We start from the raw sequence: 17,969 nt of genomic DNA on the forward strand, positions 1-17,969 counted from the left end.
GTTGAACAGTACTTTTTACAAAGACGTCTTTGGTTTGGCATGTCATTAAATTTCATTTGTTGACCTTTAAGCTGTGCAGCTCAAAGCAGCGAACCGCTGGGGTGCAAAATGCACAATTAGCAAAGGAGGTCAACATACCATGATATATAAATACATAACTGTATCCAGTCGTTATAGAAGCAAACTGAAAAAATAACAGCCATCCAGGATTGAGCTGCATATATATGTGTTTCAGAAATGCACAAGCTGGTCAGGTTTACCTTGGACTGTTTTTCCACAGGAATTAATTTACAGGTCTGGTATTGATGATGCAGGATTTGCTTTCTCAACCATGCAAGCGTTAGAAGTTCTCAAATATCACCTTTTTCTCAGGAGGATGTTGAAGCCTGAAAGATCCACTCTAGACAGTAGTCTTTTGTGGTAGTTGCATTTTAGAAAATGTCTGTGATGATATAGGTAGGAAGTTCATGTTACTTTTGTGATGACGACTCCTCTGGGCAAATCCGAAAATGGTTTGTCTAATTGCCATTCCTGGTGCTATTCGAATACCGTGTTCCAAAACATACCATCGGAATGAGCACTGTAAAATGTATGGAGCTTTTTGAGAACAAGCATTTCAGGTGGTAGATTAGAAGATCTTAGGTATCAAAAGCAGAAAATACATGCTTCAGAATCTGATACTCCCATCAGTGTTCAGCAGAATTATAGCTTTATTTGATGGACTTATTGCATTACCACCTTCTCTTATTGATTAATAGCTTCTCTGCTGATCCTTCAGAACATCCTTGTGGTGCTTAAATACTTATTTCATGCCATCATAACTGGAGAAGCCCTATACCCTGGTGAACAAGGAGTGACAGGATTTCTTTGTTGAAGGGCAGATCCTGATCTTACATACATTGGAGTATGATTTTATGCTAGTGGTTCCAAGTGAATCTTTTTTTTTCTGTCGCGATATTGCTAGTGTCTCAGTGACTGGAATGCTCATTGGAAGGGAAAGATGCCTGCCTTTTCCAATAATCTGTTTTAGTAGTTTTATACTATAGATACTCATTTTCTTTCTGTAGGCGTTTACTGTCCTCTCCTTCGAAGTTAGAAATGTTCCCTGATTCCACTTGAGCACATGGGCATAGGATACTGTGCATTGTATAGGCGAGAGGAATCATTTGGGGCATAGAGAAAATACATTCCCGATTAGTGTCTGATCATGAATCTGCTAAGTTCTTAATAAAATAAATAACCAAATGAATATCTTCACATTAGAGACCATATACAGATTAGTCTTTCTTTTCTTGGGGTGCTGTGTGCAGGTACAAGCTTAATTTCCCAAGTATTAAGAAAACCTACTCTTCTTATATCTTCTGTCCTAGCCACAAGAAACACACCGGGCGTACGTCTGGGGGATCTCTGCTGCTGACCTGCTTCACCGTGTACAATCTCAAAATATGAGTGGGTGGAGAGAACTCCAGGACAGAAGCATAGGGGAGAATTTCAGAAACCCATATGTTATAAACTCCTACACCCGAGCTCTGCCTAATTTTCCTTCTGTATTTGCATGTGGTTCTAGCCACTTCATTTGACAGTAGATCCCACCAGCTCCTCTTTTAGTGAAAGAAAGTGAACATGAAATCGAACGATGTGTGCCCGCAGAAGTTTGTCCTTACCAGAACTTAATTGAACACATCAGTTGTTTGCAATATGTTTCCTTTGTATAGATTTGGTGGCAGGTAAATCTAGTGTTCCCTCAGCACCACTTTCACAGTGATGTTCATAAAGATCATCATACAAGTGCACAATTTTGTAGTTTTCCATTTTGATTTTGCAGAATTAATACATCATTTAGTAGATTTTCTTTATTAATGGATCAATTATTATATTTAGCCTTCTCATGCATTTGTAACACTGCGGTCAGTTGGGATCCTGAGTCATGCACAGCATTTATTTATTAATCTGTACTTGGAAAATTAATTCTATTAGCAGTTATTTTACTTTTGGTGAATTTAGTTTGTGTTCACCAGGAGTACATTTTAGAGCATTTGGTAACAAGCTAAGCCTGTTTCCGGCTTTCTTAATTGTTTCACTGTTTTCCTTATCAACAGCTTTCCTGAAAATGTTGCACCTGATGCAGAAGATGTGGAACCAAAGCCAATGATAATTGGTACCAATAATGTTTTTGAAGTTGGCTGTCGTATCCTTTGTAATCAGTGTTTGTATCGGAACATGTCCTTTCGAAAAACGTTTTATAACCGACTAGCCTAAATTAACAATCATCATTTTTTATATTTAGCCTTCCATAAACACCCCCTTTTGGTTTTCCTCCCTTCACTAATTGAAATTTTAGTTGAAATGTTCTAAAAGGATTCTTCTGCATACAGGATTCATGACATTAAATTAAAGGCTTTGATCAAAATTCCAGTTCCACCTTAGATTTATCTTGGCTCATCTTTTCTGCAATGTTATTCCACCCGGCCCCCACCCTCCTCCCCATCATGGCGGGGTGGAAGGAGGGGGATTAGGGGAAACATGAGCGGTTGGATGTAACTATCATTCAGCCAATATTGGTCTTTTTTTTTTTTCTCCTGAAAATGAAGGCTTTCCTAGCTTCTCAATTAGTGCCTGTTGTCGAATTCACCCGAAGATAGTTCTAAACAGAAAACAAACTGTAGTAGATAGATTACCTCAAGGGTGACAAGGTCTTGCAAACCTTTTCAGACTGGTTCCCTGAAAGTGTTGCCTGCTCATTACGCTTACAGGTTTGTCCTTAAAGCCCCACACAAGGTGCATGAAATACCTGAAGGCTTCAATGTAGATTTCTCAGGAGGCTATCTGTTAGATATGCCACTATAGAGGAAACACTTCTGGAAGCTGACTGGCTTTGTGGGCAGTGGGCCCTATGGCTAATTAAGAACTGTCTTGCTGTGTCAGATGCAGATGCCTTTGTATTAAGGCTTTAGGTCTTTATCTGTGTTCTTTGAAGTTTAGAGGTTACTCGACCCCAGCTATGTTCTCTGGCTGCACACTTTCTTATTTTCTCTTTAGAGAAAGCAAAAAAAGAAGAATACATCAATAGTTAACCCTGCTGCACAGATGGAAGCTCCTGTTGGTGATGATAATGATTTTGGTTTCTTATAAATCTCACAAGTATCCAGGTAAACGGTGAGCTGTTGCTGACTAGGGGAGAAAGCAACAAGAGGGATTAAATAATAAAAAGGAAAATTTTAAGTTGCTTTCTGAAAATGTCAGACAGTAAAAGAAACGTAGATTTCAAGGAAGGTCCTTTTAGGCTTTAAAGGTGAGAATAGAAGTGGGATTTGTAGAATCTGGGGAAGGTGTCCAAGTTAGCAGTAGAACAAGGCATTGTGGAGTATTACACCTTTAGACGGTGTGGACATTCAGTTAGAGAGGGTGCCAACAAAGTTTTGTGTCAGAGGACTAGTGTTTTGAAAATTCATATTTTATGTATGGATAATTGGTGGAGAGATTTAAGGTGAAGGCGGGTCCTACTGTGATGGTTGAGAACAAGAGTCAAGCGGACAGGAGGGCTTAATAGTCATTGCAGCTTAGTTAGAGAGTGATCTGGAAAACAGAGAGAATGTGTGTTACATAGTCCAGTCGAAATTAAATCTAGGCCTGGATGGTAGTTGTGTTTAGTGTTCAGGGAGAAGGCAAAGTATTTTCCTGATGGTTTTGAGACATTTACAATAAACATACTAACTAAAAAAAAAAAAATTGAGAAGGGATATAACAGGGCTTGAGAATACTTACCCGTATCTCTAAACATCGTATTATACAAAACCCGAAAATACCTCCCCAGTATCAGGGAAGATTTAAAATGAGATTTATTATCTTTTCTTACACATTCTCATCCATTTAGAGAACGGAGCATGGCCCATCAAAGAGCAACAGAGGAACAGACTGATGAATAAACAAATTATCTTTTTTAGGGCGAGGGCCCAGAAAAGGTTGTGGACGATGACACAGAATTTTTAATCTCAAGGCATTCAACCAATGGAAACATCTATTGTTGGCAGGAAACATTATTTCGGCGCAGCTTGTCCAAAGGAGAATTTTCTCTCTCAGAAATAATTATTTCAATACTGATAACTATCATCAATTCTCACTAAGCCAATGAATTTTATAAACATGAGAACCCCGGTCATCCGGTCGTGTTTGGAAACAAGATTAAAGATCTAATTTGAAAGGCAAGAACATTACAGGATTGACAATTCTACATTGTTTAGGAAGAAATCTACATGTATTCCTCTTCCAGAATCTGGTCCCCCAGAAATAGTTACGTTCAAGAACGTGTTACTAATGGAGATAGCTGTATTAGAAACCATACAGAGATATATAATCTGGTCTGACAAAGGAATAATTGCAAGCAAGAAGACACACTGACGAAATGACACAGTCACCGTAAAGCTTGCTGACAAAGTGGAGCAATTTTAATTCACGATATACTTGTATACTGAAACTGTATTAGAAGACAAATTAAAACTATATTAGAAGAAGGGTTACAGAAAATTTACCTGAGCACCAGCAAGTTTAAAGAAGTGTCTAACAAAGATCTAAGAACTATAGATATAACTGTGCGCCCCAAGATAAGACACATAAAAATTGATTTTGCTGGCAGATGACTCAATGTTCGAAAGGTCAAAATATTTAGGCCTCTTTATTAAACCTTTTTACCAGAAGCTGAAGCATACACTGAAGATGGTACTTGCTTCACTAGTAAAATTGAAGGCTTGCCATGCTAGCTGAAAACCTATTGTTTTAGCCTAGATTTCCTTGGAAGCATTGTATATGAACATACCTGAAGAGCTATCCCTGCATGCACTTGGAATAAGACAAAAACAGCACTGGTTTTGTGAAGGCGGTTCATAATCAATATTGATAAACGGTTTACCAACCCCAATTAAAGAAATGTTTATGTGTTTGATACTATAGAATTTATCTTTCTAGGCTAAACTGACTCGGAAGCAAAGAAATAATTCTGAATAAGTCAAAAATGTGATGCAAAGTCATCTCCTTTGGTCAATCACTTAATGAAATTGGAGCACACATAGAATGGTCTCATATGAACAATCATTCAAATAATAAGGCCCCATGGTAGAAGAGGGATACTTTAATGACATTTATTACACTGAAAAGCTAAATTGATCTTGAAATTGAAGATGACATAAGAGGGCGCGAGATAAATTTAAGAATATACAGCACCCAAAATACGGCTGGCTGGCAGAAAGTTGTTCATTTTTCCCAAGTTCCAGGGGTTTGTTCATAGACCGCAAAGAAAATAAGACAATGAATTGGAAATCCTAATAGGTGAGAAATGTTTATATTAATTAGAGATTACAATTCTCTAGTATTTTAATTATTGCTGCTAACTTCATGCCATGCATGAAAGAAGATCCAGACTACCTCCATGACTACAGCCTGTGAACGTTAGCAAAATTGTCCACAGTGCTGACACAAAAATGACTTTGATACCAGATTTATATCTTACCTATAAGCAGCACTAAACTGAACGACTCATGTCCATAAATATCAGGCAGTCATCAAGACCACATTACCCATGAAGCAGTGAATCTGCATCCTGTTGCACATGCATGAGAATTGTGGCATCATGACAACAATGTTTTCTGTGTGAGCGAACCAAACAATTAATAATACCAATTTCTTGATTTTCATTTGCACGTAGGATGACCCAAGTAATAATACCTTGAGAGCCTGACCGAGCCATGGACAAGAACTGCAGTGTGCTAAAAAGACTTACAGGGATACTGTCTGAACCCGGTTTATGGTGTTCACAATTATGGAGAATGAATTATTTGCGGAGCCAGCATGCTCTTACTGCCAAGATTGTTCTGAAAACGAGTTATTCAAGAGCACTAAGAAAACAGGTATAATCTTCAGGGTAATTAGCCGGGAAAGTTAATAATTCGGAGCAATACTAAACAAATAATAGGTAGTTACGGTGGTCTTTTATTTTGTATAAAGTTAAAACTGTGCAGTGGTAAGAATAACATCTAATTGACTCTGGTGAAGGTGTATTTGTTAACCAAAACATTTAGTATTTGTTCCACATTAATGCATTTCTGAACCCTTATGAACAACCTCTCAATTAAGAGAAGGCTAGAAACAAAACAATATTGCCTTTAAATATTCTATGTAACTCAAAAGAGATTTATGCCTTTAAAAATTGGATCATTCTCTTTTCCAGACATGTTTGAAGTATCACCAAGTCTTCATGAAGACATGGTCAAGTTAGGGCCCTTACCTCAGGCTTGAAATGTGTCAACAATCTTTTAATCGGTGGACAAAGCAATAATTATATATTCGGGAAAAAAGCCTTCCAGTTTTATCTCACCCAGACAGATCTCGAAAAAAAATAAGTGCAACATGATAAATAAATAATTTATGTTTTCTAAATTCCTCTACCGAGTAATTAATGTGCTGATTTTTTTTAAAATATGATTTGTTTGCATGGATTTGTGTTTTTCTTGTAAATATGTCTCAAAATCTTCATAACAGTTTACTATACACAAAGATTAATGGTCTTTCGCATAAGTGTTTTTTCAGTTATTGACCTAGGGGAGTGTGTATAGTAACAAGTATAAAAATGCAAGAGAAGGGTGGGCGCAAAGTTCTGTCCATCACAGAAGCACTGAAGATTCCTAATGATGCCTATTCTTCCGCTGCCTATCTCAGCTCTTATTTGTCCTTGTACAAGACAAGACAGATCTGTGAATAGATGAAAGAGGCATATTGGGGCCATTACAAAATATTTTCCCTGGAACAAGCAAAGAAAGAAATGCCATCATTGCCTTCATTCAAGAAGGGGATTTTTGTTGAAGATTTAGAAAGGACCCTCTTTCTGAAGACCAGATGTTCATTGTCCTTCAGAAAAGCAAGACCAGTGGTGGCTTTAGTCCCAGGCTTTCAGAAGCTTACCATGTGTATTATCCTGACTCCGGTCTCAGCTTCTGAATCTGCTGAAATAGGACAACTTCAAGGAGAGCTCCCAGGTCCTCAACAGTGTTGGACATGTACAACAGATATGTGTATGTTTCACAGGATAAATTGCATGGAGCTTCTCTCTAACGAGAACATAGGCATTTAAGGAAATAATGGAGGGATACTCACTTATGATCCATCAGTGCTACAAAGATTAAGCTGACTTATCTGTAGTCCTTTGATTGGCTCAGACTAACAATGGCCTCTTTTGGCCACAGGAAAGGATCCCTCTTCAAAACAAAAAAGACCACTCCGTAGTCTAAGAGGGAAACATCTTGAACCATTTTACCTGGTAGCTGAGGATAACCACAGACAATTAAGTGCTCAGTATTGAAAAGAATTGATCACAAATCTGCTTTCACGCCATCCTCCACATTGAACTTTCTTCTGAACCCTGCTAGAATGTGGTGATACTGATCTCAAAGCATGAATGAAACAAGGGTGTCTCCTTCTCACTCAACAATACGGGTCCCAGTATTGGAATATCATCTCATTTTAGGTCTAAAATTTGTTGGAGAGAAAATTTCAGGATACTAACCTTCATCAGACTATCTGACATCTCTATCTGGGATGGAACTCCACAAATATAAAAGACACTTTTTATTCCTATATGCATGAAGCAGGAAACACTGCTGATATTCTGAATTGGAAGCTTCCACTACTGATGCAAACCTTTGCCATTCTGTCTGAAGTCATCTCTCAAAGCTTTCTCTCACTGACCGCTCATAAAGGCTGATTCTGTACAAACACTTCAACAAGACTAAAATACAGATCTACCTTTTACTCAATTTGGGGTGCTAGATCAACTAGTCATTGATTAGAGCTCTGTTTTTCTAAAGTTCCTGATGGCCACAACTTCTCAGTGCTGAAGAAAAAATCAAAGGCGGAATATGAAGGATTGACACAGACTGAAGAAGTTAACAAAATAAAATAAAAAAACAGTGTTTTGAATAAGACGTGGAAGCTAATAGCTTGAAGATGCAAAGGTGGTCTATTTAGGGCCTGGGTACTAGGCATCTTGGGGCTCTCTTGCATGTTCCTAATTGATTTGCAGAATTTTCAGCAGCAGAATATTAGTGAAACTTAGAGAGTGCGATGCTGGACAATGAAAGAATAAAGATATTAACAATGAAAGCCCAGGTTCATGGAAGGCATTCCTCCAGTCTGTTCAGCTCATTTGATACCTGGAGGCAACAATGGATCTAACTGCAAAAGTATTTCCTTTGGGAGTCAGACTGTGAACTATAACAAGCATTTGCAATGCAATGGGTCTTGCATTTGCTCAACTTAGAGCTATTAGCATTGTAAAGTCCTAACCGGACTTTTATTGCCCCATAAAATGAAAATGAAAAGTAATACAGTTTTACATAAACGATCCGATTTAAAGCGCCACACCATGAGGGTGAAGGAGCACACAAAATGAAACAGAAGTTTGCTCACAGTCAAACGTATCAGCAAATGTGCAGCAAGATCGCTCTGTGTAAGAAAGAAAAAGAAAAATTAGTCCAGAAACCATGCTGAAAACATGGAGCCTCGTATGTTTTCAGTAATTGGCCGGTGCACTCGAGGAGGGCTAAACACCAGAAAAGGCATGACCTATTCATGCCTTTCACAAATAAAATCAAGCGTGTTTTATTTTTAGTTTTAGTTTTTTAAAGGGAAGCCCACGAACCATTGAAACTGATGGGCGTGCCGTAGGTGTGATTAAAAGCCCACAGAGAGATTACAGCAGGCTAGAGTGCTTGCGCGCTTGACCCTTAAAAGGGAATGTCAACTTCTGAAGAAGACTGCTTGCCAAAAGTCAGACAAGTCTTTCTATAGGGTAGCATGACTTCTTGCATCTTCATTGTGCCCAGTGCTTACATGCACATTAAACCCCTCTTCAAGAAGGCACAAATGACAAGGGATTGAGAAGAAAGCATTGAAGGTAGATATGGTTGTGCAAGGGAAAGAACATGCTTAAGAGGGTCCCTTTTCACAAACCACCTTCAGTGCAAACCATAGTGACAGATGCCTCGATGAAGCAAAATACCTCTCAGCTCAGGGAAAGTGTTTTCCTTCAGAATATAACAATGCATAAATATGCTGGAGGGAGTTCAGGGAACCCAGCCCTCAAATATGTCCTTCTTTTAGTTGAAGGCAACACCATTGTCATTCAGACTAATAATGTTACAACAATGCAGAACCTCAACAAACTAGGGGAAAACCAGATCCAGAGTCCTCTGGATTGTAGCAAAATTGATCTGCCATTGGACTTGGGCAAAGAACATCATCCTAATGTGGAAGAATCTCGGAGGCTTACAGAGGAAGATTAATGTGGCAGGCATCTCCTTAAAGAACATGATTAGATGCTGACCACCCACATTCTGTTTGACCTCTGCAAAGCCTGGAGAAAGTTCAGTCATCAACTGAGGTTTTTGACTATTTGCATCCAGTTTTCCTGAGGCCCAATCAATCTCTTTTGATAGGCTGGTCAAGATATTTTTCAACACTTTTCCTACGTTCCTGATTCTTCTAAGAGTGATTGATAAGCTGGAACCACCCAAGATGACTATTATTGAAATCAATCCCAATTGAGCAAGGTATTGGTGTTATTTAGACTTGCTTCACCTTTCTCTGAACCGCAATGAAGGCTGCTGTGCAAAATGGAGTTTCTCAGCAGAATGTGTGGCTTCCATTGCAGAGCTTGATCTAGTTCCAGAGTACCTGCATAATACCCACCTAAATCTTCCAGATTAAGGTTTGAAAATCATGAGTCTAAACATCCTTCTGCCAGATCTTCTTATGCCTTCAAGTGGAAAGACATTACTTAATTGGTGACTAGATAAACGGGTGGACCAGAGACCTTTCAAACAAGAGAAAGTATGACCTAAACTTCTTTGTTTACCAAATTCTGGCCTTCAGTCTTCTTCTGTGGAAATGGTTTCGGCAGAAGTCTTTATTCACTGTTCCAATGATGAAAGATTTCCTAAACTGCCTTGGGACTTCCTCTACCATTCACCCAGAACCCTGCCAAACCCTCTTACCTCTACATTGTCCTTTTGAAGCTTGGTGATCCACCTGGGAAACTTTGAATAAATTAGGGGTCGCTAAGTATTAAGCTCTCTGCACTGAAGTGCCTTGTTTGGTTTATCATCACAGCCAGGTATTCTTAAGAACTCACTGCTTTTTACCTTCCTAAATATATCTCTGATTTCTTTGTTGATCATCTGATTTTAGTTCCAACTCTATTTCCAGATTCCATCCGTGGCAATGAGAGCTTTAGATACAAAAATGTCAAGAAGGTACAGAAATATTAGTTTTATGACAATCCAGAACTTAACAAGACTATTCACATGGGGATGGCTTCCACAAAATGAACCATAGCTGGGTAACTATCCTAACTTGCTACTAAAAAGTGAACAGACCTTTCTACCAGGGGCAAAGTGCCACAGCTTATCTTTATGAGCAATATGTCTATCCTGAGCATTCGTAGGGCATTGACTTGGAAATAAGGCCATAGCTTTGCTACAAACTATTATATTGCTTTAGACTCTAAAGAACAAATACCCTGGTGGTTCAAGCGCCCTATAGAAATATATTTGCACAGTTTTGGTTGTTTTTTATTCCCCCATCTCTTTTTTTTTGGTGCCCACTTCCATGGCAGGCGTTGTTTCCTACTCCAGTCTACTGTTTATGAACATCTTAGATAATACCATGATAGAGAAGGAAAGTATATTTATCTGTAATCCTGGTCTAAATGTAACTGATTCTATTAAATCCTATACGATGTCTTATTCTGCTTGAATTCCCATTGACTGAATCTTGACTCTATTTCTAAAAGAAAAAGTTTCTGCCAGTTGTACAAACATGATGGTCCATGCACAAACTATATTAGATTTTTCTGCTAAGAAATAGAATAAGGCTTTAGCAACCCACCTAATTCTATGTGTTCTAAGAATAGTTTACCAATATAGCTTAGACAGTTTGGGTACTGAAACAGAAGGGTAACTATAGTTTCTTGTGTCTTGACTGCATCATTCCATTGTGCAATTAACATTACAATAGGGCTAACATACATAGAAATTTCAAGAGTTTATACCACATATTTAGGTGTGAGTGATTTTAAAAATGTTTTCTTCCACAATATAACCTCTAAAGATTCAGTAATTTTAGAGTAATGCACTCACTGAAAACGCTGACTGCTTCTTTAACTATTGTATTGTTTAAAAAGTGAACGGAGCTTACTTTGTCTCAGAGCTACGCCACTCAAGCAATTTCTCTATTCTTTTTGATGCTGTGTCAGAGGAGGATCTAAGGCCAGCCTCTCATTTTCGCACCTGTTTTTCTGGAGGTGGTTTTCTTTTTCAGCCAGAGGCTTTTTGACACTTCTAATAAACATGTTGTAGTGGGGTGAAGCTATGTGCAAGAGCTTTCCTGAATGTAAGCTTTTAGTTTGCTGCTTTCCATAGGAGTGGAAGCAAGTACTGCTCGTAGTGCGATGTAAAATGTTTGAGTAAAGTTGGGCGCTGCAGGTACCTATACAACTTACCGTAGACACTGGCAAATCTGTGGGCAGTTGCTGCTTAATACAAGACTGGTGCATCAGAGAAAAACGCGACACTTTTAATGTCAAATACGTTTGGCGAAATCACAGGGTTTTGTCACAAAAATGTGCACAATTTTGCTGCATGTAATTTGCCAATATATTGTCTGATAATTTAACCAGATGGCATACCCTGCAACCGAGCCCACATGAGATACTGGCATTGGACTAGGTTAAGAGGAAAATATCTCTCTGCACTGACTTTGCTAGACATTTTCTGTTTGAAACACCCTCCTGTGTTCGAGCATCACACAAAAGTGTGATTTTTGCAAGATTTCGCTCCATTCCAAAATACAATACGCTGGCCTCCTGCCAGATACCAGTGGTATTGTGTTCTCCTCCATTCCCATCCCGATTGACAGTGACATATTTTATTTGCCCTCCCAATCCAAAACATTTTGTGTCTTAACATGTTTTTTTCAGCCGCTTACTTTCTGATACAGTAAACAAATGATAAAAAGCATTGCAGTCATATCTAAAGCAAGGAAATGGTTAGAAATGGAGTTGGTGGTAAGAGGATACCAGGGGTCTGTGTCCACGATTTAAGCAGTGGAAGTGAGAATAACATGCAGGGGACTGCTACCACACTATGGTACTTTTGTCACCGTCGGGCATTCACTTTGTCTCGAATGCTATAGCATCTTCAGTAATTTGCTTTAGATGTAGGCTCTGCATTCACCCTAAGCACAGATCTGTGAACTCCTTCTATGAGGGAAGCCTTGTAGTACAGACTACTCACTCCTCCACTCTCCAATGGCGAGCTCTTCATGGAGTGCATTACTCAAGAGGTGTGGTATATTTATACTGGTGCAGCAACGTTTTAAGATATTTATTAAAAAATATATATATATCTATCTCATTACCTACTGGCAGTCACCAGTAGGTAGGTATAGTTAGGACCTAGTTTCCATTGAAAATGCCTTTTTTTGACTTGCCTATAACTTTGGTGCCGGTTGATGAATCTTCACAAAACTTTCCCAAAAGATTTAACACTCACTTCAGCTGCTGTTTGGAAAGTTTTGGGGTGATCCGTCAAGTGGGGGCTGTGAAAAAGGGGGGTCCCAAAACGTGTGTGTGTGTGTGTATATATATATATATATATATGTTCGATGGCATGTGTAGCTGCAGATACACATGCTGTGCACAGTCCGCCATCTGGTGTTGGGCTCGGAGTGTTACAAGTTGTTTTTCTTCGAAGAAGTCTTTTCGAGTCACGAGACCGAGGGACTCCTCCCATTTCGAGTCCATCGCTCATGGGCGTCGACTCCATCTTAGATTGTTTTTTTTTCCGCCATCGGGTTCGGACGTGTTCCTTTTCGCTCCGTGTTTCGGGTCGGAAAGTTAGTTAGAATCTCGGAAAAAAACGTCGGTATTGTTTGCGTTTGGTATCGGGTTAGTTAGAACAAATCGACACCGAATTCTGAAGAGCTCCGGTGGCCCTTCGGGGTTTTTTCGATCCCCCGTCGGGGCCTGCTCGGCCCGGCCACGTGCGACTTTAAGGCTCATGGAACGGACCCCATTCCGCTTCTGCCCAAAATGCCATCACAAGTATCCGTATACGGATCACCATCTGGTCTGTAACTTGTGCTTGTCCCCCGAGCACAAGGAGGATACTTGTGAAGCCTGTCGAGCGTTTCGGTCGAGGAAGACGCTGAGAGACCGAAGAGCCAGGAGACTGCAAATGGCGTCCACACCGACAGGTCAAGAACGCTTCGAGGAGGAAGAAGAAGCTTTCTCCATCCGCGAGTCGGATTCTGAAGAACTCGACGCCGAAGAAACACACCAAACCGTGGGTAAGACGTCGAAAATCAAGACTCACAAGAAGTCTACAAAAGCCCAGGGGACGCCACCGCCAACAGGCCATGGCTTAATCCGAAAACTAGGTGACCCATCCAAGGCACCGAAAAAGGGCATGCTAGTGTCGAAGTCATCCGACTCCGGTCGAGATACCGCCACACAGCAACCTCGGAGCCGAGACAGCGGCTCCGAGAAACTTCGGCACAGAGACAGCGGCACCGAAGAATTTCGGCACCGGGACACCACGCCGAAAACAAAGAAGGTTTCTTCGGAGCCTAAAAAGACTTCCGAAAAGGTTTCGGTTCCGAAACAGCCAGCCTCTGAGCCGAAAACTAGTTCCTATACAGAGGAACAAGGATTAACCTCCCAATTACACAGATTTGGAGAGGAGCTTCAAGCTGTAGAGCCTGACTACACGCAAAGAAGGCTTCATATTCATGAGGACACAGGGAAGATAACCACTCTTCCCCCAATCAAAATAAAAAGGAAACTTGCCTTTCAACAAAAGGACAAGCAACCACAAGCAAAGGTGGCAAAGAAAACAACCCCACCACCGTCTCCACCACCATCAATACATGCATCACCAGCAACAACTCCACCACTGATGCACTCACCAGCTCATACCACAATGAGTCAGGATGATCCCGATGCATGGGACCTCTACGATGCTCCAGTGTCTGACAATAGCCCAGACTCTTATCCTACAAAACCGTCACCACCTGAGGACAGTACATCCTATACACAGGTGGTCGCAAGGGCAGCCGAGTTTCTCAATGTCTCCTTACATTCGGAACCAATTGAGGATGACTTTCTCTTTAACACCCTATCCTCCACCCATAGCCAGTATCAATGCCTTCCCATGCTCCCAGGAATGCTAAGACATTCAAAACAAATTTTTCAGGATCCAGTTAAAGGCAGAGCCATAACTCCAAGGGTGGAGAAAAAATATAAGCCACCGCCCACAGATCCAATATATATCACAACACAACTAACACCGGACTCAGTAGTTGTGGGGGCAGCTCGTAAGAGAGCCAACTCTCATACCTCAGACGACGCACCACCTCCAGACAAGGAGAGCCGCAAATTTGATGCTGCGGGAAAAAGGGTTGCAGCACAAGCAGCAAATCAGTGGCGTATTGCCAATTCACAAGCACTTTTGGCAAGATACGACAGGGCTCACTGGGATGAAATGCAACATTTCATCGAACACTTACCCAAGGAGTTCCAAAAAAGAGCGCAACAGGTGGTGGAAGAGGGACAAAGTATCTCAAATAATCAGATACGGTCTTCCATGGATGCAGCAGATACAGCTGCAAGGACAATAAACACTGCAGTCACAATACGAAGGCACGCATGGCTGCGCACTTCTGGGTTCAAACCGGAAATCCAGCAGGCTGTGCTCAATATGCCGTTTAATGAAAAGCAATTGTTTGGGCCGGAGGTAGACACTGCCATCGAAAAACTCAAAAAGGACACCGATACAGCCAAAGCCATGGGCGCACTCTACTCCCCGCAGAGCAGAGGCACATTTCGGAAAACACCTTTTAGGGGAGGGTTTCGAGGTCAACCCACAGAAACCACAACCTCACAAACAAGGCCTACCTACCAGGGTCAATATCAAAGGGGAGGTTTTCGGGGGCAATTTAGAGGGGGCCAATTCCCAAAAAATAGAGGAAAATTCCAAGGCCCCAAAACCCCTCAAAATAAGCAGTGACTCACAAGTCACACACCCCCATCACATAACACCTGTGGGGGGAAGACTAAGCCAATTTTACAAACTTTGGGAGGAAATAACAACAGACACTTGGGTCTTAGCAATTATCCAGCATGGTTATTGCATAGAATTTCGCCATTTCCCTCCAAACGTCCCACCGAAAACACACACTATGTCAAAACAACATATAGATCTTCTAGGACTAGAAGTTCAAGCATTGCTACAAAAGGACGCAATAGAATTAGTTCCAATTCAACAGAAAAACACAGGAGTTTACTCACTGTACTTTCTAATACCCAAAAAGGACAAAACTCTGAGACCAATACTAGATCTCAGAACACTAAATACCTACATCAAATCGGACCACTTTCACATGGTCACGTTACAAGACGTAATCCCACTGCTCAAACAGCAAGACTACATGACAACATTAGATCTAAAAGATGCGTATTTCCATATACCAATACATCCTTCACACAGGAAATACCTAAGGTTCGTATTCCAAGGAATACATTACCAATTCAAAGTGTTGCCATTCGGAATAACAACTGCGCCAAGAGTTTTTACAAAATGCCTGGCAGTAGTAGCTGCACATATCAGAAGGCAGCAAATACATGTGTTCCCGTACTTAGACGACTGGTTAATCAAAACCAACACGCTAAGACAATGTTCACAGCACACAAACTACGTCATACAGACCCTTCACAGGCTAGGTTTCTCGATCAACTACGCGAAGTCACACCTTTTGCCGTGTCAAACACAGCAATACTTAGGAGCGACAATCAACACAGCAAAAGGGATTGCCAGTCCAAGTCCACAAAGGGTTCTAACATTTCACAAGGTAATACAGGCCATGTATCCAACACAAAAGATACAAGTCAAAATGGTAATGAAACTCCTAGGCATGATGTCTTCATGCATAGCCATTGTCCCAAACGCAAGATTGCACATGCGGCCCTTACAACAGTGCCTAGCATCACAATGGTCACAAGCACAGGGTCAACTTCTAGATCTGGTGTTGATAGACCGCCAAACATACATCTCGCTTCTATGGTGGAACAGTACAAATTTAAACCGAGGGCGGCCTTTCCAAGACCCAGTGCCACAATACGTCATAACGACGGATGCTTCCATGACAGGGTGGGGAGCACACCTCAATCAACACAGCAACCAAGGACAATGGGACATACATCAGAGGCAGACTCACATAAATCACTTAGAACTGTTAGCAGTATTTCTAGTGCTAAAAGCATTTCAAACCATAATAACCAAAAAATACATTCTTGTCAAAACAGACAACATGACAACAATGTATTATCTAAACAAACAAGGAGGGACACACTCGACACAGTTGTGCCTCCTAACACAAAAAATATGGCATTGGGCGATTCACAACCACATTCGCCTAATAGCACAATTTATTCCAGGGATTCAGAACCAGTTGGCAGACAATCTCTCTCGAGATCACCACCAAACCCACGAATGGGAAATTCACCCCCAAATACTAAACAATTACTTTCAAATTTGGGGAACACCTCAAATAGATCTATTTGCAACAAAAGAAAACTCAAAATGCCAAAACTTCGCATCCAGGTACCCACAAGATTCAATCCCAAGGCAATGCTCTATGGATGAACTGGTCAGGGATATTTGTGTACGCTTTTCCACCTCTCCCTCTCCTTCCATATCTAGTAAACAGGTTGAGTCAAAACAAACTCAAACTCATACTAATAGCACCAACATGGGCAAGGCAACCTTGGTACACAACACTACTAGACCTTTCAGTAGTACCTCTTGTCAAACTACCCAACAGACCAGATCTGTTAACACAACACAAACAACAGATCAGACATCCAAATCCAGCATCGTTGAATCTAGCAATTTGGCTCCTGAAATCCTAGAATTCGGGCACTTAGACCTCACACAGGAATGTATGGAGGTCATAAAACAAGCTAGAAAACCTACCACTAGACACTGCTATGCAAATAAGTGGAAAAGATTTGTTTATTACTGCCATAATAATCAAATTCAACCTTTACACGCATCTGCAAAAGAAATAGTAGGATACTTACTACATTTGCAAAAATCTAACCTAGCTTTCTCTTCCATTAAAATACATCTTACGGCAATTTCTGCTTACCTACAAATTACGCACTCAATTTCATTGTTTAGGATACCAGTCATAAAGGCGTTTATGGAAGGCCTAAAGAGAATTATACCACCAAGAACACAACCAGTTCCTTCATGGAACCTCAACATTGTCCTAACACGACTCATGGGACCACCTTTTGAGCCCATGCACTCTTGTGAAATGCAATACTTAACGTGGAAAGTTGCATTTTTAATTGCCATCACATCTCTAAGAAGAGTGAGTGAGATTCAAGCATTTACCATTCAAGAACCATTTATTCAAATACACAAAACTAGAGTTGTTCTACGGACCAATCCTAAATTTATACCAAAAGTAATTTCACCGTTCCACCTAAATCAAACGGTAGAATTACCAGTGTTCTTTCCACAACCAGATTCTGTAGCCGAAAGAGCACTACATACATTAGACATCAAAAGAGCACTAATGTACTACATTGACAGAACAAAACTAATTCGAAAGACAAAACAATTATTTGTCGCCTTTCAAAAACCTCATACAGGAAATCCAATTTCAAAACAAGGCATTGCTAGATGGATAGTTAGGTGCATTCAAACCTGCTATCTTAAAGCTAAAAGAGAACTGCCTATTACACCAAAGGCACACTCAACCAGAAAGAAAGGTGCTACCATGGCCTTTCTAGGAAATATTCCAATGAACGAAATATGTAAGGCAGCAACATGGTCTACGCCTCATACATTTACCAAGCA

The 17,969-nt window shown here is 40.4% G+C and overlaps 1 protein-coding gene across 1 annotated transcript in view; it reads left to right on the forward strand.

Annotated features, from left to right (window-relative positions):
* DCTN6 (dynactin subunit 6) overlaps positions 1-17,969 on the forward strand; it is a 118,328-nt gene that overhangs the window by 22,009 nt on the left and 78,350 nt on the right. Inside the window, exon 4 of the mRNA XM_069237353.1 lies at positions 2,100-2,188. Coding sequence (XP_069093454.1) covers positions 2,100-2,188 — 89 coding nt within the window. The remainder of the gene's footprint in view (positions 1-2,099; positions 2,189-17,969) is intronic.

The sequence above is a fragment of the Pleurodeles waltl genome, chromosome 1_2 (genome assembly GCF_031143425.1).
Source record: "Pleurodeles waltl isolate 20211129_DDA chromosome 1_2, aPleWal1.hap1.20221129, whole genome shotgun sequence".
Lineage (NCBI taxonomy): Eukaryota > Metazoa > Chordata > Amphibia > Caudata > Salamandridae > Pleurodeles > Pleurodeles waltl.